Source organism: Rhopalosiphum maidis, chromosome 4 (genome assembly GCF_003676215.2).
Source record: "Rhopalosiphum maidis isolate BTI-1 chromosome 4, ASM367621v3, whole genome shotgun sequence".
NCBI classification, from domain to species: Eukaryota; Metazoa; Arthropoda; class Insecta; order Hemiptera; family Aphididae; genus Rhopalosiphum; species Rhopalosiphum maidis.
In genome coordinates, this window is record NC_040880.1 from 7421365 (window position 1) to 7447070 (window position 25706).

The window sequence follows — 25706 nt, forward strand, 5'->3', positions numbered from 1 at the left end:
AAGTCATAATCATAAGTTGGCCATTCTGGTAAGGATATCAATATTACTCTGCCCCTCCTAATTCTAACTTTTCAAGTAACTATAGCAGTGATTATTTTAACTTTTGTGTTTTAAGTTTTTTTGAACGTTTGTTTTAAAACGTTCTTGCGTGTGTAGTGTAATATTGAATTAATTATGTAAAGTATTATACATTGTTTTCTTTACTGTAAATTGTTACACAGACATATTATACACCAAAAATGTAAGTACCCCTTTCTGTTACTATTATTAATAACTATTAATTAATAATAATATTATGAAAATTATAAAATTTACACTATCAACAATATACATAACGTATTATTAAGATTTTTTTAGTTCATTAATTTTTTTTTTCAAGTAAAATAATTAAAAAAATTAAATAACAGATAACTGTTAAAAGGTATTTGTGTTTCAGCGACTTTGAAAAATAATATTGATATTTAAGTAGGTATACAGGATTAATATACATGCAAATAAATTAGGATTTATGGTATTATTACACAAATATTTAAATGTAGGTTGATTAGATTTATATTAAAATTCTGTATTCAGTCATTAATGTTATTATTTGATTTATACTATTATACTATGATTCTTGCAATTGTAAAATATGATAGGTTAGGTGGGTACTTAGGTACTTTTAATTTTAATGAATACATTTGTTATTATTTAACACTAATTTTGTCAAGATTTATTTAAACTTAATTATAATATCTACTTAGTATTTATGATTTTACTAATATATTCATGTTTGTTCTAAATTATGAAAGTAAAATTTTTATTATTTTTTACTGATTCAATTATTTTAAATACCTAAATTTTTTATTTTTTTAGTTTTACATGTATTCAAAAATATAGTTGGTACCTATTACCTACTGTTAAATATTTAGGTAATCCCATTTTACAGGATAATATTTGGATAATAATTAGATTAAAAGTACCAAGTCCTACCTATAAATATTATTTTATTTTCCTGTTTCTTGCAGGACAATTTCTGTGATACCTAATCAAAAAAAAAATCCATTAATTTAAGTCAAAAATTATAATAATATGTTGAATAATGAATGCTAAAGAACGTGCACGTAATAGATGGAAATTATTGGCAAATACAGTCAGTAAAAAATGTCAAGACCAGATATGTGCTACACAAATAAGCTATGATCTCTTTAATATAGAATGCATCAATACTGAATGGTCTAAATATTCTTCATGTGTTCAAAACAATAATTTCTCAGCAATTGTATGTCGGTCTCCTATAATTGTTACGCCTGAGGAACTTATGGGCTTTAACAATACTGGAAATATTCGTATATGGCCATCTGAAGAAGTATTAGCTTACTATGTACTATCAAATCTGGATTCATTCAGAGATAAGACTGTACTCGAGCTGGGCGGTGGTATGAGCTGTTTGGCAGGTATAATGGCTGCTTTATATGGTTTTTGTAGTGATGTTCATTTGACTGATGGAAATCCGAATTCTGTATACAATGTTGAGCGTATACTTGAGAAAAATGTGTTCACAACCAAAGTTACTTGTTCGGTTAGTTATAATGAACATTGAATATTGTTATTAAAGTTATGACACCAATACATGTAGACTCGTTTGTTGTTCTTTAATATCTACTTGTATTAATCTTATCTTTTTCCTATTATTATTATTATTATTTCAATTTTTTGTTATTAACCTGGTATATTTATACATTGTTTTTAATTATTAGAACCTATTTTAATTGAATGATATTGGATCTAAATAAAAAAAAAATCTAATCTTTCATATGTTTTTCTCCATTATTTTTATTTAATTTTATTCTCACTGTTTGTTTGTGTTAATCAAATACTTAGTTGTAGTGGAACAATCTGAACTCTTTCTCGTTTATAAGCATGCTTTTGAAGAAGTTTAGTAGCCTGAAATGAACAAGTCAATAATTGAATTTTCAATTTATTCTGGAACTAATGGTAACATTCGCTGATTAGGTGTTGAAATGGGACCAAAGACCTGCAAACATTTGTCATTACGATGTGGTACTAGCTGCTGATTGCCTGTTTTTTGATGAAGCTCGTGACGATTTGGTGCATACTATTGCTGCATCATTATCATTTGATGGAGTTGCATTGGTTGCAGCGCCAAAACGAGGGACTACTTTGTACGAGTTCATAAACATGGCACAGCAAGAGGGTTTGATATGCACCATACAGCAAAACTACAACAGTCTGGTATGGGAACGTCACTCTAAACAGGTTCTTTACAATCCATCATATGATGCTGATTCACATTATCCATTGTTGATAAGTATTACCAAAGCGACCAAAATTATCGATTGCCAATTTCAATAAAATATTTAAGAAACAATTATATACATCAGTTAAAATTAAAATATTGGATCTGAAATCCAATAATGTCAGTAAATAAGTACTTGACTTTTCAATATTAAAAAAATCAAAATAATCAACTTCTGAGAATGAATATGTTTTAATTGATTTCTACAATAGTGAATCCATAGGAGGGCACAATTGATTAGATCAATCACTCCCTATTATTTTTGAGTTTCATTTCTTCTTATTGTATAACAATTGTTACAAAGTTTACATTTAGAAATGTGTTTTAAAAAATTCTAACACAAAATATAATGATATATAGTAATTTTTCTCTCATCAATATCCCTCTACACTAAACAGTGTTATGATAGTTTATCAGTAGTATAGTTTCCTAATTTTTGTTTGTTAAATAACTAAAGTTTCCTCTTCCATTTTCTGGAGTTGAACCCATCCATGAATTCTTTTATTTATAATCCAATAGTTACATTTCAGTATTTATTTATTTATTTATTTATAGATTTTATTGTTATTATTTCTTAAATCTACTACTTACTTGTCTATATATATATATATATATATATATATATATATATATAATATAAAGCAATATACCATATATTATATATAGTTACCTAATTTCCAAAAAAAAAAAACAGTTGTAGGTATGTCATTAGTTGATTGTGGATCAAACTGAGCTTGAAGTTAATTTTATTTATAATATTGTAGACATTTGAAAATTGTATTATTTCTTGTTATGTAGTTCCATTACTTTAATTAAAATTAATAGGTTCCTGTCCTAGACAAGAATGTTTAATATCAAATAGAGTTCCTAGAGCTTACTGACAAAATTTTTTAAACAGGGTGTTGGTTTATTCGAATTTTCTATTAAAATAAATTAATGTTATTTAAAATACTCATTGTTCTGAAAGTTGCCAATAATTGAAATTTAATTTCATACCTTGTTATAAATTGTTTTTAAATTATTTATCTCCATTGTTCCTCAACTATAGTTTCTTGATTATTTTTACTACCTTTATATCTATTTCATTATAGTATTTATTTTAAATATTATATTGTTTTAGATGTTTTAGTTTTATTTGCATGTAATAAATAATTACAACCACAATGCAAATTATTTATAATTTATAAATAACAATATAAGTAATTTACTTTTACACACATTTCTCATACATTTATTATTGTCTGTTTATTTGTTAATACTTAATTGCAATTTAAATAATATTTTTAGATACCTATTATATAATTAAAGCAAGAAAAATAATTTGGTATGATTATTTTTGTTTCAAATACATTATAGTTTATTAGTTTTTGATCATTTATCAAAGGTAGATATTATTTAGTTTATTTTATTGGTACTTTTCTTGTATGCTATCCTCTACAACATCATTAATACTGAAATCAAATAAAGCCATACCGTCTATACTCCATGTTAATTTTTAATTTGATAAATATTTCAAAATTAATTTTGTCTGTAAAGTAAGGAATAAGAATGATAAGTAAATTAATCTAATAGGAGAACATGCTTAAACTTTTTCATTTTTATGGAGATACATTAAATTGAGTATGTAATAAAAATACTCGGATCAACATATATATTAAATCGCCCGACTTCAAGATAAATAGTTGCAGTCAGTATTAACTCATTCAAATAAAATATGTTAGAAGCTTTCTAATACAACATAAAAATAATATATACTTAAAAAAATAAAATTTTTAATAACATTTGATGTATAACAATGTTGATCAATATCTTATCACTTATTAGCTATAAAAAATTAAGTTATAATTAAATAACCTTTCAATTAATTAGTTTATATTATGCAATTAGTAGTAGCATACAAGACTAGTACCATAGTATTCAAAAAAATATTTATAAATTTATTGCATACCTTCACTATTAATTATATTTAAATTTATGTTCCTATCTGTAATGTTTTTTTCCGCTTAATAACTATAGATTGTGTGTTCTAAATATTGTAAACAATGTTTAAATCTCTTAAAGTCTTAACATAGGTAAAAATCCTATGAATTTAACTTTATTACTATAGTAATTATAAACACCAATACATTAAACATATTGAATTTAATCATAATACAATACTATAATATGGGTATATTATATATTTATAAAAATATATATTAATATAATGCTAGCGCTATTATAAAACCTAGGGTCCAATCTAGAAATAATTATAACTTGACATACGTTTTAATATATTAATATTGTATTCATTAGCTTTATATAATAATAAATAAAATATGTAATGGATAGGTATTTAATATTATATATTTATTTATATTATTGTTGTAGATAATTTTAAAAGACAATTATTTTTTACACTGTTACCGTTTGATAAGTTTATTCAACATTTCTAGTCTTGTTTAGTCATTATTCATATTGATTAAGTATTACTTTTCAAAATAGAAGTGATTTATTTATTAGGTATATTATTAGTGATGTGTTTTATAGCTTAGTTAACAATTAATTTGATAATTAAAAAACAAAAAAATCTCTTGTCTAATTGGTAAATTTGTTCATTACCTAATACCTATATTCAATAAATATCATGAATATGTATTGTGTATATTATTAAACTTATGTTTTGCATAATTTAATTTTAATAAAATTGTATGGATAATGGATACTCATTCCAATTACTTTTCCGTGTTATTCAATATTATCTTATATCATGTAATTTTGTTACTATATTATATTATATTAATAATTGAATACCTATATAAAATGTAATTGTTTTAGGTTTTGAATTTAAAAAATAGAGAATATTATAGTTTTTGGTATTATTAACGATTTTGGATTATTTTTAATGTATATATAACACAAGTAGTAATGATAAAATCATGGTTGCCATTTTATTTAAAATAAATAGTAGTAATAAAAAAAAAAAACTGCGTTAGTAATCTGCCAATTTACGTCGATCTCTCCTCTCAATGATTGACAACAACAAACCGTGGGTGTACTATATGCAGCGTGAATTTCAATATATGAGTTATATTCGTTTACTGTTTTGACATGAGTGTAAAATTAATCAAAGGAAGAACATCTTGAAGTGGTGGTTCGTTGCCATACATTTGTGTTTAAACACCCATTGCCAAAGACTACGGTGTAGATACTATATAAACTACAGATTATATATTTCTAGGTACCTATATATAATACACTGTGTCTCATGTGTACCTTATGTCAGACTATAATTTACTTAACACATTGATAAAAGGCAAGTCCCATTGTAGTTTATTGTAGTCCATTAAAATCTTCATACCACCCACCTGTGTAAATGTTATCACTCATGTATATTTTGTTTTTAATTCGAAGTCGCTAAAACAGTTAATACATTTTAACGTGTGTTAAAATCTCACAAATGATAATATTAAATTTTTCTATTTACTAGTTAATTTAGCATTTAAGAGCAAGTATACAATTTTCTTTCTAAGATAAATAAAATAAACTTCTGTAGACGTTAATGCGTTAAGTGTATATTAATAATTTATAATAATTATATACTTACCAGTCGCGCAACCAAGAATTTTTAGTGTGCTAAAAGAGGAATTCGATGTATTACCATAACATTTTATTATTATTACTATAAACGTATTTTTATTACAAATTATAGTGAAAAATTATTAATAATTATACATTAATTATTATGTATTTCCATTGATAAAAAATATAATAGACATATAAGTATATTTAATCTATAACTGTACTTCTTCCGTGTGCTGTAACTTTGTACAAACTACATTTAGTGAGATTTACATTTGAGAAGAGGCAAAGTGAAACTATGGTTAATATTTTGGAAGGAGAGGACTAGATATAGTTTCAAAAAAAAAAAAAATTAATTATACGTTATATCTTATATAGTTGTATAGTTAATTGTTTATACAAATAATTTCCCAGCAGGCTTTTAAAACTTTTTAGAAATCGTATTTGTTAATGAACGAAGGTGCCTTTATAAATTCTAATGTCACTAGGTACTTAGTGTCTATATTATATTATACTTAAATCTGTAAATCTAACAAGCTTACATGGCTTACATAATCGTCAATTATTATTTAACAAAGAGTATGTGATTTCAGGTTTGTGTTATAGACTGTAATTTACTAGTTTGTCTTATTGACAATAAATATACAATAATATATTGAGTTTTTATTATAATTTATATATTTATTTTTTATTTTTAAAATTACTAAAAATATAGAATATTTATATATTTTTTTCTTTTTATTTTATTGTAATGAACAATAGAAAAACATTAAAATTTACTCGATTTTTATAATTTATTATTTTGAATTTCTGAAACATACATAGCCAGCTATAAATATAAATATATAATATGTATATCCATTTAGTGATTTTTCTATGGTATATTCTTATAGGAAAAAAAAAACAATTTTGAAAACTGAATGATAAAAGAAATCTCAATTTACAAAATCCTTATTCAAATTTCTTAAATCCAGATTATTCGAAATAAATTCGAATACTTCCATATTCCCATCCTTAATAAGTTTATCATGTACATAGTAAGATTGTTTGCTGTATAGGGTATAAATTGTATAGTATATATTATATTATTGTAATATTTTACGTCGTCATCGTGCGTGTTGTGGCATTGCATCGCCAGCTATAGGACGATGCCGAAGTATATGCGATGCTGGCTATAAATTATTAATGGCTATAATAAATATTGTAATTAAAAAGGTCCTACGACCGTGGTCGGTGGTCAGAGATCTGAAGATATTTATGTTTATTTATTTATTTATTTTTATGTTTTTGGCAACGTGGAGAGAAATAAAAACCATTGCGGACATCCGTTTTGCCAGATACTTTATTTGAAGTTTAATATTTTACATTTAGTATAATTTACCTACTCAAATTTTGATGCATAAACGTACTGTTCACCGTACAACTTTTTCATTAATAATTACGTGTACCATTATGATATTAATATTTCAGCATATTATATATCATATTGCATAAAAAAGGTTATTCATTTTTTTTCTTTTGTTTATGTTTATATTTTTTTAAATTGTATATAGTCTGGACGCGTGTTTAACGTTCTATTAATATTATGCTCCTAAACGGCTTTTCTTGTTTTCTTTTTGGAACGATCACAAAATGGTTAGTCTCGGAGATTGCCAATCGCCGCGTATTAGACTAGATTCCTGATTTAGATCATCCGTGGTGCCCCCCATAGGCTAAATGCCCTCTATTAGCAACGACGTCGGCCAAATCGTATGTAGGATACGTATCGATTGCTTGACGACTGCCGGATCGTTAATTTTAGTCGAACGCCTATCCCTTCTTTCCCGCCACCCGTCAGTATAATATTATTCTCATCGATATTTTAATATTATATAAGGACACTAATAAATATTAAGTAATAGGTTCATCTACACGTCATTTTTGTATATTTTTTATAGAACATATACGTGTATGTATACACGTTCAACCACTCCTCTCTACAGGATATATTTTTTTATTAATTTTTTTTGTCCAAAACCTTTGTAATTTTGAAAAGTTCACCGGCGGACAAAACTATTTTTTTATAATGTTATTTTTAACGTAACCATTTTAATATTTGTCGAGCACCAAAGTAAACATTCGTGTTTTGTGCAATAAAAGTTATTTATTATTTAGGTATATTATACGTTAAATTGTGTTTTAAAAAAAATATAACACACACACACATTTATATATATATATATATACACACGTGTGTTAGGAGGAGGAGGAGGCCAACGAAGATTCACTGTTGTCAAGTTGTTAAAACAATGGTCATTACACCGGAATCACACGCAGCATTAAATTTGATTAAAAATCCGCATGTGTCACGTTATTTATGTATGATATATATTTGTCATAAATATGTTATATACATATATGATGTATACATTATATTATAGGTAGGTACTTATTATAAACGCATATTATTAAAGTATGAGACATGATCAAGTACCTATATGATCTTAGTATATTGATGAACGAGCAAATACAATTTGTCAATCTCGCAGCATTATTATCACTCTATTATATTTATATATGTTAACGACGTTAACGTGTTCGCAAGTCGCGACGTAAATCATATCACGTACTTGCAGTGCATCGTGTAAAATGTAAGTGGGTGTACGACGCGTAATTGGATACAACGATTTTCCTACAACCGCTCGGGGCTGCACAAACTTCAACAACTGTTGTCGTATAAGATCGTGCACACACACACACACACACACACACATATTTGTGTATAATACATTTAGACATGCGATTAAAGTCGTCATAATAATATTTCATAGCCGTATATAGGTGTATATAGCATACCTATTCAATTCTACGGATTTTTTTTTTGTCAAAACGCACGCGATTCGACTACCGTCGAATGTTCCTATGCGAACGCAATAAAATATGTATGCATTATTTATACGATACTATACATTAGTCATACTAGGTTATGGGTACATTTATTGTATAAAGTATACGATACACAATGAATAGCCTGTGTGCGTGCCCGTTGGCGTAATAACCGGGAATCGGGATATAAACGCGTTCGTTGCGAATCACGACAACAAATCATCTAGTTCGTTACTGAACATAATACGCTTATTTTTATTATCTCGTATATATATTTAGCCGTTTACAAACAATACATATATGATATATTTTTTGCGATCGTGAAACCTATAATCTATATGTACATCATATTATATATACATTGTTTACAATAAGCCAGTGTATTATTACAATACTGCAATACTGATGAAAACAATGCTTACGCTGTACCTACACATTATGTGTATAAAGAACTAAAGCTTCTGGCCCTTTGTATATATTATTATATATATACGCGGTAGGTAGGTAGGTAGGTATATGTGAAGGGTATAATGCACGCAGGGTATATACCTATATGCATCTCGTATAATAATCTCCTCGCGAGCTTAACACCCGTTTGGAATATTGACGCAATTACCATATTGTACACCTATTATTTTATTATATACCTATTACCTACCCGTACCTTTCTTAATGCAATTTTACTTTAATACCTACTGTAATAAATACTGGAATAGGGTACATTATATATATATTATTATACTTAGTCTTAATAATAAATGGCCATTATAATTTATAATTTTTTATAAACTTTTGTGCAGTCGGCACATGAGTAATTTGGCTTATTTTAGTTTACGGCTATTGTCGATAATTAATAATTATTTTATGCGATTTAAACATGTAACGACAGCTGAGTTTTCGACAAATTAATCTTGATTTTGAAATAATTGAATTACGTAACGTAAAATAAAATAATGAAAGTATGAATAGTTCGATAATACCGATAATAGTATATTAGTCACTTTCGCAAGTAAGTACTTATTTATATGTTTGTGTAAACAATATTTGCGTAATATATTATTCTACTCTTTAATTATTGGCAACACAATTAATTTTATAAATAATTATCAAAGCCGAAAATGTATATATCATAAATAAAAATGGATAAATTGCGTATTTTTTGTAGGTACGTTCAATACAAATGACGATAGAATGTGTTTTCAGAGAGAAAATGACATACCTACTAACAGATTATTTATGATTTGATACTCAAAGTAGGTGTTTGTTTTGTTTACGTCAATGTAAACAAAATTTCGGATGCTTAAGGAGATTTGTAAAGGCGGTTGATTAGAGGATTTGTATGTACGACAAGTTAGGAATAAATTTGGCTCTAATGCGTTATGGTTACATCAACTTCTACTCTTGGAATAAGTTTATCCTATATCTTCATCATTGATTTTCAGCTTTAGATAGATATTTTTTTATTATTTTATTTATGTTCTTAGACTAACCTAAATTATCGTAAATATATAATATTCATTATTTGGCTTTAAGTAACTGTAATATTGGCTGTATATGTATATACTTCATTAATATTACATATATCACTTTATTTGGACGTATCTATAACAGTTTATAATTATAATATCATATTATTATATCATAATATGAGTTATAAATAATTCGTTACGAGAAGTCTAAGATTATTTTATTTTATTTTAAATGTGGTGTTAATGGTTCGAACACTGGATGAGTTCTCTCGTCATGTGTTTTTTTTTTTATGTATATTGATTATTGTATTACAATCATATTTATGTATTGCGTTAAAGAAATACCGATTGTAAATTTTTGTACAAATAAAAAAAATATGGTTTCTAAGAAAATTTAAGAGCAATTCACAATATAAGATGTCAACTATAAATCATTAAAATATAATAAGAAGAATAGATACAAAATTATGATGTTAAGTAGTAAACTAATTTAAATATTAAAAAACAGAACTATTTCTCCGTATGTTAATTATACCTCGTTAAGTCTTAAAATGTTAACGATTTTTTTTTATTTTCTTAAATTTGAAAAACAGCTAATTGCAGTATTTTAACTATTCTGATTTGAAAATAGTATCTGAACTATAGTTATATGTAATAAAACGTGATTTGTTAAAAATAAGTCATAAAATATATCAAATTTTACGACGTGTTATTGATGAAAACATTTTTTTCTGCAGGACAGAGTATTGGAAATCAACTGGCAAAAAATTTTGCGACTTTTGCAAATGTTGGATTGCAGATAATAAACCCGTGAGTACATATATTATTATTCCATTCGCAAACATAATATGATACATTATTATTTAATATGCTTTATTTATATCGATATGAATTTTCAATGGCGGCCACAAAACATTAGTTTCGTATGTTATAAGTTCCCAGCACAAATTTGTTTTACAAATTTAATTTTATAATAATATTATGTCGATATATTAAACATGTTTGACCTGTGAAACATTCATGAGGGTATTAACACTCACTAGCACTACCCTGTATCTGCCACTGTGCCCACTGGGAATAATATATTATTATAATACAATATGTCTATGATCTACGAGTATGCATTATTGTAAATCTTTTTGGGCTTGACAGAGTATTCAATTTCATGAAAATGGTAAACGACACCAAAGCAGCGTGGCCAAACGGTTGGTGGACATTAAAAAAAATAGTGCCATCGAACGGAAAGAAGAGCAAAAATTGGAAATGGACATGAAACGGATGGAACAGGTATTTATTATTGTTTAATTATCGATTAACCTACACTACAACCCTTATTATATTTAACATTGAATATATTATGTACATACTATACATTACACGTACAGGGTGTCCCAAAAAGAACTTTTTTTTTTAAATCAGTTGCCATTTTTTGTTTTCATGCTTACAACATAGTTCTCATCATGTTTTAATCTACTCTATCATTCCGGTTTGTTGTTGAGTAATCAGTTCTTGTTAAGGTCACCGTGGACCGATTTTCAATTTAAACACGTGTGTCGGTTGTTAAGACCTTTTACCAATCAAACGAAATTGGTGCGGAGACTGTATGATAACTCTTCGTATCTTACTCGAACGGAATGCTATAATCTCAATGTGTTATCGATTCGTCAGCTAATAAAAAATTTTAAAAAAACTAGTTCAACTGTTGATTTCAAAAGCCCCAGTTAGGTTAAGGCGTCCTCGTGAAACTCGCCAGAGAAAACTGAGAAATAGTTATTATTAATTTTCTCGACCGCGTTTCGGTCTGTCAATAAACTATATGGGAGGACAATCGAATGATATTATTTTTTATACGTAAACCAGATGTTATATCTAAATTGTACATATATTTTTGGCTTGTATTTGTTTGATAAATTAAGTGTTTTTTAGCTAATTTAAAAAAAGCATTCATTTTGGGACACTGTATATATGATGAGTATTTTACTTGAGTGTTGTATTGAGTAATTAATACGACTATGACATGTATTATCCTTTATTAACGGGTTGTAATTATAGTATTGAAATAATTTTGTAAATATAATAGAAATAACTATAAAATACGTCGTGATTGTTTAACGTCTTTTAAATATATTTTTTTGCACCTAAAATGTTATGACAAACGCAGAACGCAATGAAAGCGTACTACAATGACATACAAAACAACCCTGATTATTCGTCACAAGTACTTATCAAAGAGAAAGGCTTATCTATACGTCCTACGCCTTACATAATGACTCAACAACCGGCAGGACCACACGTAAACATCAGTTATTCGAAAAACAACATGCCCGTGTCCATCAAACCGGTGGAGCCCCCCAAACCCGAGTTCATCTGGCACCAGTCTAGGACCGAAGACGGCTCCGACCTGATGTACTACTGGAACACCGAGACCGGAGGTCAGTGTTACGAATTTGATATAATTTACAAGATGTCTCGCCACGTTTTTCTCTCAATATATCCTATAACTTGTAATAACCTATCACACTATAGTCAATATATACTCCTGCATGTACCTTCCTCAAAAGCCTTAATTTTAAAATTTAATAATACATTTATCAAAACACTGCTTGATACGCCATGCGTTTAAAACATTCACATAAAATGGCTGTTTCAGATTTTTACACAAGAAATACGAAAACAAATATACTAATTTAAAATATTGTTTAAGTACCTAAACCAAAAATACTAGTCACTAATATTATTTCTCAAAAACCATGTTTCAAAAATATTGTTGACATATTTTTATATAGACTTGGGAAAGTATACCGCAGACATGGCGAGTTACTACGCATAATACAAGATAATTTAAATACGAAGTTTATTCAATTTTTTTTTTACTTTAAATTGTGTATTCCAATTCTAAATCATGTTGTGTATAATAGCCGAAAGTGATTTAGGTTTTTTATTTCTATATTGTATCAACGTATGTGTTCTAGAGTCAGTTTGGGAACCACCGGCAGAAGGTTTCTTGAGCGTTGCCGAACAGGAGGCGGACGAAAGTGGCAAAGAAAAGGATAGCAAAGGCAAGGATAAAGCGGCGACCAAAAAGAAAGCGTCTGCTCCCGGATCGAAAGCCAAACGGAAAAAGACTACGGACAAGAAAGCCGGCGAAGACGTTGATGACGACGGTGACGATGGTGACGATGACGCTGCGGGAGAGCCTCAGCCTCCGGTACGCGGTGAATTCGAACCGTTCATGGCGGAAACGACACGGATCGGAACTTGGAAAAGAGTGGAAAATATGTAAGTCTACAAAAAACTGTAATTCGTTTAGATTGGCAATCTAATTGTTATGTATTTTTTGTTTTACAAGATACAATTTATACGTGATTTGATTATATATGTATATTTGGGTAAGGTCGAATTGCATTTATTTTAGTCAAACTGCACTTAGATAAAAAGCAGGTAATGGTCGAAGTATACTCGGAGTCGAAAAAGGTATTTAAACAAAAATATTATGAATTTGAAGAGGTTAAACGTTGAGATAACATTCATTTCCCTTCCCCTTTACAGGCTTAGACTAATTGTAATTTTTCTCATTGGTGTGGTTAAAAATTATTTAAATATATATAGAAATATATGCTTATGTGCTTATTTATATGTGTTTCAAATGTGATTATATTTTTTAAAGCGTTTTTTAAATTTGTCATTTATTTTTTTGTAGTAATTATGATAAATCATAACAAATTGCAACTTGATAATTAATTTTTGAGCATATACTTAAGTTATTTTTCAATTTTGTTTATTTTTTGTCTGGCACCGTGCTATTGAAGGTCTTGTGTCAATATTCTGCATTAAAATATAAATATCTATTTGTAATTGTGTTACAACAACAATAAATACAAATATATTTGGATAATAGTGTCATGTGTGCCATTAAGAGATTTTTGTAAAATCGATTAATTTTTTCGATATTCATGATAATATTTATGTTTTTGTATTTGATTTCATTATAAATTGTGTTAATTTGACAGGAACGTTGTTAATTTCTTTTTAATATTTATTGGTGGTTTATAAATAGTTTGATCAACTACTTTTCTCTTTGGTGAATTCAAACTAACTTTTTGAGGTAAATCAAGTAGTAAGTATGTATAACTCGCATCAAAAAATTATTGGCATTATTTAAATAGTATTCACGAACCAATAAAATGCTGCTTAACATACCGTAACGTTCGTAAACAAGATTCGTAACACTTTTAACGTTTATAAATTTATTTTTCAAATACCTTTGTTAAACCCCCTTTTTTTTAGAGCAGTTCCACCATTACCTTTTTTTTTAAGCCCAAGTGCTATTCGAACATTTATTTTAGGTAAAAAGTGCAATTTGATCTTTTATTTCAGGTAAAAAGTGCAATTCGACCGTCCTAATATATTATTATATTTAATCGAATTTTGAACGCGCCGTGCTACGGTCCATTTTTATCGATATAAATGTTATTGTTATTGTATATATATATAACAATATATACTATATATATATATATATATAACCTTCATCAGTTTTATATATATATACAGATTAGCACGTACGTAGCTTGGAAACAAAGCTATTTTTCATTGTTTGGGGTAAGCCATTTTGGCAGACAAAAAAACGCTATTCGTTTTGATCATTAAATATATATATACAATTTACGTTCCAAATAATCGGCCAACAAAGTCCAACGACTAATGCGAAACATGCTCGCTAATGTGTCTTGGGCTTCATAATAAATGTTATTATTATAAGTTATAACATATATCATGCTTCGTACGATACATTTACGTCATATTTTATTACATAATATATAGTACATATGTGTTTCCTGTATAGAAATCAAATCTCTAATCCTTGTATACGGCGAATATAGACCATTAAAATTTATAAGTGATATTTTTTTCAAATAAAAATAGGCATGATTTTATAGATAGGTTGGTTTTTATGAAATCGAACTATTAAAAAAGTGTCTAAAATATATTATAGAGATAAAACATTGAAATAATAATATGTATATTAATAAATATCTATTTTTTTTTCGTATTTTTAAAATAGCATTTGAATAATAAGTTAAAACTTTGGTCTTCTGATTTCTTTAAAAGAATTATAACGTTATCATAATTGTATTATGCTAAATCACACGAAGTTAATGTTTCTATTTCTAAATAATTATTTGTTAGTAGTATTTTTTTAATTTTTAAGTAATTGGATAACATGTAATTTTACAAACAATATAATATTTTATTTTGTTCTATTAGATTTTTAATTTTTTATGACCAACTATTTTTAAATTGTGTAAAGTGGGAAATATATTTCTTAACATAATATTGTATTTACTGCGCTCATTTAAATTGAATAAAACTTAACATAAATTTAAAAAATATATTATTTTGAATACAATAAATTAAAGTTGTATTGACAAGTTACATATTTTGACTTATAGTCGCGTTTTCATTCTTAAAAAACAGGCTTCCAAGACCTAAACTATTTGATCATAAAAAAATAACTGTGTTATAGTTACAACTGTACTTTTGTACTAAAATTTGAAATTTTTTTTTTTACACTAACGGTTATCAAGAAAATAAATAAAACATTTAATTTTACACATATATTATATTTATTTAGGTATAACATAATTTAAGTATTATACTTACAGTCTTTAGCGCTTTATATTTATGGCCTTATGCAAGTAAAAATATAAAGGTTCATTAACAGCAATATCAATTCGTACTGTACAGTAATTTTAGAGCTGTAAAAAAAAAAAATACATTAATCGCTCCGCTTAGAATCTTAAATTACTTATCGTCCTATATATATCATAGCATCGATTCTAAACACCGGATGTTTTTATTTTAATAGACTTGTTATTTTTAATATTAAACAAAAAAGTCTTTTATTAGGTATTCGCAACTATTATGCATGTACATATATGTATAAACGTATATATATATTATGCCATTATATAAAATGTGTATTTTTTTCGGGTCACTAAAATAATCCTTATAGTAAATTGTATTTTAAATACTTTTTTGTATGTCAGAGAAAGTATAGTTATTGTTATTTTTTTAATGTATGCAAGTGAAAAACCATATCTTATTACGATTGATAAATTAATTTAGTTGATTCGGAAATATTTATTTGGCTTCTGAAAAATTAACTTAAATTTTCATCGAAAAATACTAATAGGTACATAGTAATAAATTTTTTGGTGGAATAAACATTAAACATTCAACGCACAAGTAATAATTATCATTTATCACCAAATATTCTGTGTGATGACAGCACTCAAATAGAAAAAAATGTTATTATTATTTTTTTTATAAAATATTATATTAATACGTATTTAAATAAATTGTAATATTTGTGATTTAAAATATAAAATGAATTATGTGATTTTATATTTACATGTTGGTGAAATTCGTATTTTATATTTGTCTGGTTTATTCATAAGTACAAATTCCTTGGAAAACGTTAATCGGATTTATTAAACAATATATTTTTATAATTCGTAATAATAATGTACTATTAAAAAGTTTTTAATGACGACTAGTGACTACAATACTATAATATAGAAATAACTTACATTATTATATTGTAGCACTATTATTATGGGTTTTAAAAATAATTATTATATTATTAATATGGCATTTCATATATGATTTCTACTTTAACATGCGAGTTTGTTTGTATTGATTTCGAAGTTTTTGAAGTTTCTCTGTTAAAAAAATATATTTAAACTTTCCCAAGTGGAGACTTCATTTCAACATTGATTTTTATGTGAATCAAATATTTTACTTTGTATTTTTCCGTGCAAATGAGTTTGTAAATGGGTTTGTAAATAAAAATTCAATATCGTTTCAATACTCGTTCCCCACAATAAGTGGTTTCACGGATTTATCGTAAAATATTATTTGTATTTAATTCAACTGCATTCTGTTTCCCCTCTAAATGTACTGTACATTTTAATAAAACCATTATTTTTTTTCATTAATATTTAATAATATATTCTCGTATCGATTTTTTGCAGCCAACAGCCGCCAGTCATCGATCTCCAGTTACCAGTACAGGAATTCGTGGCGATCAAGGTGCCGAGTGTTAAAGAAAAAGAACACACGTTCAAGGAAAAAATAGTTGGGAGTGTGAGTGCGTTGACGAAAAGAGAATCAACCGAATCCATTTCATTCAAGAAGTCCAAGTTTAAAAAATCGAACTGTAGAAAACGCTTAGACGACGACTGAAGGGTGCCTTGATTTCCATTATAAAACTTACCAAATCATCGTCAACGCCTCCAAGTCCTCCGGCGTACATGCATTTATTATTTCCAATGTTAGTGTTTAAGAACAATAAATTTTTTTTTAATTTTATAATGTGCGTATTGTATTTTATAAACGTATCTTACGGGTTAGAGGCGTGAGACGTTTCGAAACCGGATTACATTTAAGATAAGTGCGAGTGTTCTGTTCAATATTAAAGCTTCCCAAGAAAGTATATTATAAAAATAATTTTTTTCGACGGTGTTGAACGAATGTCCGTAAAAATTTGTTCTAGGTACCTAAATGTCGGCTATTTACACGTAGATAACTGTGATAACGTTTTTTAAACTTGTAATTTTTTCACTGAATTGTATAAGATTTCCCGATATAATTCGACGTGTCTTCGTTAAACGTATGACAGTTCAAGTAGTAACTTAATCACATATTAAATTACATATATTATATTTATCTGTTTTGAGTTTTTCGGTGGTTCAAAAAAAAAAAAAAAAATCCTATACAATTGATTTTACTACTTTCAATGGCGTAAAAATCACCGCAACCGTAATCGCGTATTGCAATATTATGGTTTTTCAAATGCGTTCGTTTTGAAAAGTATACGCGACCGTTCGGTTCGGATTTCGCTACGATCATACGTAATATGGAAAATGACAATAACACTAATATTTATTATGATCGTCACGGCTCGGCTGATGCGTGTATTATGGGAAACACGTTCTGATGGGTGCACGACATTTTCGAGGCGGTTGCGACGGCGGCGGCGGCGCACCTATACATGTATGGCGTGTGCCGTGTTCAATCATAATAATGTTTGCGTACACTGCACTGCTATGTTGCAGTCTCGATTATATCATATTTCTCATTTAGATTAAACAGGGATTTCGCGTTCACTACCGCAATGCGATGTGCGCAAAATTCCGGAATTTTCAAATTTTTAACGTAACGCTATAGCGCGATGTGTGTACGAATTTAATGTATCCCCTGGGTAGCAAACGAGCGTTCCGGAACGCATGTGATTCGTTTTATCGTGTGTTCAGCAATGCAATTATTTGTACAGCATTGAAAAAATAAAATAAAAACGCACTTAATACAATTTAATGGAATTTATAGTATTAATTTATTCTGTACGCCACCTACTACTACGTTACGTTATTTTTATATGATATTTATAACCAAAGCGAAAAACCCAAGCCTTATAATACCACGCGTTGTATCTTATTCTGTTTTGCACTTTTACACTCTCCAGCATTTCTCTGGAATTTAATTAAATGTTTACCGATGGTCTTAATATTATCGACTCCATAATAATTACATCAGAGAAAAAATTACGAATAACGCGGTTCCCGTTTAAAACCTAAAAAATCCCGCCAACAGTTTTTTTTTTTGTTTACGTGTTTCAGTTTTTGAATTGAATTTATACAATTTTATAAAAATAAAATCAGTGGAATATTTTAGTTTTGTTCTCGTTTTAATTGTAGTAATCATACCGTTAGTGATTTTAGTCATTATACTTTTGTATAATATCTTCTATAATTATTGTTGAATTGCAATATTGACTAAGACAATTTTGTATTTATTCTTTATTTGTTCGAGCTTAGATGGTTTACAGCGTTTATGCGCTCTGTGTTTATCATTGATAGCAACACAAAAATACATGATTGATTTGTATGATTATTGGATTAGTGAATAAAAGCCATAAAGGTGTTGTACATTATGTAATATGACTCTGATTTGTACCGATGTTAGAAGTTTTGTCTATGCAATGTGCTATTTACAATATAATATTATTTTATTGTATTACCTTTATTATCCGCCTATTGTCAATTATTTAAATTATTCAAACAAGTACTTTTATTGCGTTTTTAATATATAATTAATTGGTAATATTAAAAATATAAATACAGAGTAGGTATATCTAGTTAACACATCATTAATAATATTCAATAAACAAATAATCAAAAATACTCATACTAAACACAAATTCACTAAATCCTATACATCTATCAATAGTTTATTGGTAATATGATATTTACGGTAGTAGTGCATGACCTTTAAAAAGCTTTTTTCACTCATCTTTAAAAAAAGGTCTAGAGCGTCTAGACACTCTATCCCTCAGTAGTCTTTCAGTCTCTCAGTCCGGCTGTTTTATTTTCTATCCATAATGTTTGTCACTCACATCAATAATCACATGTACTTACATATTTATTTACAGTTACATTTTGTCCATGTTGTATGTATTTTATTTTATTGATATAAACGCAAATAAGGCTCGAGTACAGTTCAGTGATATAATAAAGCTTACAATACAAGGTTATATGAACATAATAACATAAATACAACTTTAAATAACGAATATAAAGTAACAATTAAATTAAATTAAATTAAAACCAATAACATTGCTTATGGAAAAGATAATTCCAACATATTGAGGAAACTTATAGTTTATTAAACATAAATTATATCTAGTTACATTTCTCAGCTCATTACATCCTCGAGCAATACGATCTAGTGCAGTGGTTCTTAACCTTTTACGAATGACGTAATACTTAACATTTTATAAGGTTTTCGCGGAACACAGCCGTAAAATACAACAGTAACTATATGCATTTTTTAATTTTTAATACTTTTCTTGCTGCAGGTTTTAACATTTTGGCGGAACACCTATACCAAGTCCACGGAACACCGGTTAAGAACCACTGATCTAGGAGATTATTGTATCCATATGAAGTACGATGAAATGGTATTGAAAATGTAGGATGGTGCCACGAATTATATCGGGTAACATTAAAATTAAATGAACGCAATAAATCCGGACAGGGTATAACACCATTAATTAATTTGGACATAAGCGAATATCTCTAGATTTACGTCTAGTAGCAATAAGGGATTCTAAATTAATACGATAGAAACACAGAGACCGATGGATTTACGTGACCATCAATTCCCTCTTATAGGTAGCCAATTAGACGTACAAATGTTATTTAGACACGCTCAAGCGACTCAACTAGCCAAATGTACGCAGGATTCCATAGAACTGAAGAGAATTCAATAATAGGTCTAAGTAGTGAGGTATATAAAGTTTTAAGACAAATTTCATTATTGAATTCTTTCGTATTACGAATTATAAAACCAAGACTTCTAAGTGCTGTTGAACATAAATATTCACTACTAGAAGAGAATAATAAGTTAGGCTGGAATACCACTCTCAGGTCATGACATGTATTTATTTCAACAAGTTTATCACCATTAATATGATAGTCAAAATTTACTTTAGAATTGGTACGAAAAAATGACATTTTAAAACATTTGGCGGTGTAGTTACTCTTCCTTTTTATAAAAATTAATTAATAATGATTAAAATATAATATTATTATTATTTCTCTAAATTTACCATCAAAAAGCCCGGAAAACATATTTCAACACTGGTAAGCATAAAATATATAATTATCTCTTTAGAATAAAACTTTCAAATTCTCCCACATCTCATGAGTGATTTATTCTATTTTGTATGACGATTACTATTGTTCGCATTTATTTAAAACTCTTCCTGATTCACTTAGATAATACATTTTATATATTAACATCATACAATGCAAATTCTATTGAAATAATACTGGTAGAAAAGTAGTATTATTGCTATCAAATCTACCTGTATATACTTGAACAAATAAAATACTTTGTGTGTTAACACTATGTATGTGAATAGTATAGTTTACTCCTTTCTGAGCCATCTTAAAGCTCTTCCTGAGATATGTTGCTTAATTTTAATACTATACATTTTAATGCATAGGTAATCTTTATTATAATTAATTATGTATATACTTTATAATTTATAGTTAATATTTATAACCAATGGTACCGATAATGGTAAACATAATAATAAGTAAAAATATGTTGGTCAATTTTTGTTTTAACGTTTTATAAACAGTTAATGGTCTGTTATAATTTATAAGTAGTTTGTAGTTATAAAAACGGTATGCCGCTGTGCTTGGATGAAATGCATCGTCATCCGAATATCAACAAACGCATATACCTACACGAGCAGCGAAAGTGTGTGTGCGAGTACAATTAGCTAAGTCGTCCAAACGTAAATAAAAAACGATAATTAAAATATATAATACATACAGTTATGTGTATGGAGTGGGTTGAAAAAGAATCTCCCAATAATTTTGTCCTTGAGATCTTTCGGGCTCAAGCCCTATGCATTTGAGTCCCTTATTTACGCCCATGCTTAAAACAGTATAGGTAGTAGAATGTAAGAATTATAAACACCACTTGTGCGTATACCTCTTTTATTCTCATTACAAGTCGCATGCTACAAGCCCGTATACAGAGGGGGTTAAGGGTTCACCCCCTCCCCAAAAATTGATCCCGGATTACGCGTATGACACATTATAATATTGTTCGTTGGACATCGGACAAATATACGTGTATCAGTTTGGTCAGTTAGGAACTTATTATTATGCAAATTGTCTTTTTCGACGCATGTGCAAATTATATTATATACCTACTCATCGTTGGTAGAGGGGTCAAGAACAAAAAAATAAATTAAACAATAATGGTGTGATATTTGATTTTAGCTTATCATTGAATAGGTACCTAGTAGTTTTATAAACTAGAATTAAATTAACATTTTATAATTAAACAGAAAACACAGATGTTATAGACTAATGAATATATTTTTTTATCCAAATTGTTTTTTTATATTTGTTTTGTTATTACAAAAAAAAAAAACAACCTCGTTACATTCATTTTGATAAATTTCAAAAATGTTTGAATCAAACCATGATTATCATTGAGCTATAGAGGAATAAATTGAAATTCAAAACAATTTTACAAATCTAATTTATCGTAAATATGACGCGTCATCAAGATATGTTATAATTGAAAACTATAATAATTATGTCCTTCGATACTTCAAAGCCATATTGAATATTGTATACCTATATGAAAACAACATTTAAGAACGTGTTTATTAGTTTTTGGATATTGCGTACTATTTTTATGACAGTTACGCAGTTGAAGCAAATAGATATTTGAACATGTTGGAAAATTTAATGAAAATTGCACAGATGCACAACTGGGTCAGAACGTATAAAATACTCATCAGCATTTGCATTTCTGTTCGACAATCGCACTAGTTTCAATGGTAAAATGTATAGATTAGTTCAATAATGTTGTTCTACTTAGAGCACGTAAAGTAAAATAAAATATCATACGTGCCTATTATAGTGTACATATTTTATGAAATTAGCATATAAAAAGTTTAGTATCACGGTCGAATAACGTACGTGGCTGCAGTTTGTCAGGTATTTCGTAAATCCGATTTGGCTGCACGGCAGCACATTGGCACCTCTAACATTCTCATCACATACTTACGTTCGTCACCGAGACAACCGCTATTCCAGTTGTTTAGGATACTGTCCAAAACACTCAAAGGTAAACCCTTTGCTGAACTTCAAGAACGGACTTCGTCGTACATTAACATAAGTTTACAAAGTTTGGCAGGCTAGACTAGGGGCAAAACACTATATAAATTTCCATTTGATGCTTATTGCGTTAAGATATGAAGTTGGCAGTATAAGTATTAACGCGTCAGTGGCTCAATTAGGTTGTAATCACTTGACTAGGTTATGAACTTCCTCGTCCTTTTAGATTCTAAGAAAAGCGATAAAAAAATATACTTACACAATTGGTTTTACAACGATTTGTGCATTTTTTTTTCATACACACGTTTATTTATTTATTATTTTTTTAAGGACAAATATAAATGCACTTTGATCTTTTGGGAAGGTGGTTTATGCCACAAGCTTATGGTATTAAATTGGATTTAATTAATACATTTATTTGTGTGTGTGTGTGTGTAGAGGGAAATAGTATACAAATTAAAATTCCTTGCTTTTTTTAAGAGAAAAACGGAAATATATTTACAATGCTAATTTTTAATTAGGTTATTATAAGTATTTTGTTGTAATTTGACTACGAATAATCATAAGGTTAGGTTAGGTTAATAAAATACTTACATAGTAAAATATTGTGAGTCCTTGTGTGTTATTTGTAGACATTTAAAATTATATGCTTTTTTCTTTTTAGATGTTGATAAAAATTGTTATATTTCACCTATAAGTCTGAAATTGTATTACAAGATTCTACAAGTATTCTGTTTATTCTTGTTTGAATTAAAATAAAACGTAATTTCAGATTATTTTTTTTTATGAACGCTTCAAACTAGAAGCTTGGCAAAAGTCATAAAAAATACAAACATATTTAATCGTTATTCTATGATTAGAAATTTCATAATTCAATATTTTTAAATTTAGTTAATAAATCAAAATTTCATAATCATAAAATAAATTTTAGTGCCTTGATAAAATTTTAATTTGGACAATATTTGCTACGAATATCTACACTTGATATGCTTTAAATTAAACATATTTAGTAAATATTTATTTTATATATTTTTATTTTGTTTATACCTTAAATTTATTATACACTAACTATAATGGTTTTTATAAATTATAGTAGTTATAATAAAGTTCCACTAGTATATTTCACAAAACTATTTGATAATACAATACTTTGTAAATAATAAAAATACGTACATTATCGAAAAACCATTCCACGTACAACACTTGACATAACATATATTTTTATATTTGTTAACACTTAAAAAAATAACATTTTTTATTCTTTTAGTATTCAGTTTTCGAACATTGTCATAAAAAACCATTACGAAATTAAATTAGAACAAATTTTCGCGTCAATCTTCAGATAATTAAAGTCTAGCAAAACGTGTTACTTAATATTGTTTTGGGGATTACATCGATCGTAGAATGCAAACTGGGATCGCGTACAAATCGTGAAAAACGGTAAGTTTTAAGTGTGAACGTTTATAGATATAGCGCAATCGTTATCGTAACTACTATTTTGTGCGTAGAAATGGATTGTGTGCAGAGGATAATAGAATAAATTCATCTCATAGGAGTCGAACGATTTGACATGAATAACTAAATCCGATACTTTGAGCTGATTTAGGCAATCATAAAGGAAACTCGGCCATCGTAATAAATTAATATTTATTAAATTGTTATTAATTTGAACATTTCCCCGTAATTTGTTTTTGATTATTGGTATCATGATATTGATGCATAAATACATTTCATACACATAGATGGGGAGAATAAGGACGCTAAAAAATGTGGATAACTATTCTATCTGTAATGATCATTGTAGTGGCTTATTAATTATGGGAGGGGAACACAAGGGGTCATGCCCCTCATTGACCGTAGCTATTATATATATATATTTTAATAACTACTATAGTATCTAGTAACTACAGATATAGTATAATCTTAAACTATTTAAATATTATTTGTATAATTTAAAACTTAACTGGAATTGTTGAAGAATTTATCAACTTTATATTAAAGTATTTCCTAAAAGGCCTAACAGTTTTAGAACAAAAGTTATTGAACATTTTTTAAATCTCAAAACAGATATTATTGAAATTATGCTCAACATGACGGGTCGAAAAAAATTAAGTATTTATTAGATTTGATTAAAAATCCGATAATGAAATCCGAGTACCACGGATGGCAAACAAAAAGTGTAATAATTTTAATATTATGTTAATATAAGTAAATAGTCTTGAAATGTACTATATTGTTTCTGTTTATTATTCATACTTCGGTATTTTAATAACAGAAATGAAATAAAGATTGAAAAAAAATAATAATATATTCAATTTAAATTGTATTATACTGTAACTCTAATACTTCCAAGATTTTGCAGGCTGCGTTATTTTTTTTTATCTGATTTACCAGATACTCTGAACGAGTTCTAAGGAAAACATACAATTTTGAATGCAATACGGAAAGATAAACCAACCAATCAAATACCAGAAACTGCATTAGAATCATTGTCTTTTCCTGTAATAAATGTTTATCCAAATATTAAAATACTTGTAATATTATTTGCAACAGTTCCAGTGACAACGTGTATATCTAAAAGATCCTTCTCGTGACTCACACAGTTTTTAACCTAATTAAGGTCTAAATGGAACAGAAGATCGATTGAATGGACTAGCACATACGTATACTGATAAAACCCTGAAAATAAAGCTGTAAATACATTTACTATTAAACACCCAAGGCATAATACGCTATTATAATTTCAACTATTTACTTTTATTTCAAAGCGTATTACAGTAATAGGTGCAATGTTAAGAATTT

The 25706-nt window shown here is 27.6% G+C and overlaps 1 protein-coding gene across 2 annotated transcripts; it reads left to right on the forward strand.

Annotated features, from left to right (window-relative positions):
- Positions 1–94: 94 nt before the first annotated feature.
- Positions 95–17568, forward strand: LOC113550009 (calmodulin-lysine N-methyltransferase-like). Of its 2 annotated transcripts, XM_026951588.1 has the most exons (6): positions 95–241; positions 10932–11004; positions 11347–11481; positions 12356–12626; positions 13167–13473; positions 17232–17568. In XM_026951588.1, coding segments are annotated over exons 1-6 (999 nt in total). In that variant the 5' UTR covers positions 95–239; the 3' UTR covers positions 17443–17568. The 2 variants fall into 2 exon arrangements, with proteins under 2 accessions (XP_026807389.1, XP_026807390.1); XM_026951589.1 differs by lacking the exons at positions 10932–11004; positions 11347–11481; positions 12356–12626; positions 13167–13473; positions 17232–17568 and adding exons at positions 1008–1561; positions 1996–2876.
- The last annotated feature ends 8138 nt before the right edge of the window (positions 17569–25706 follow it).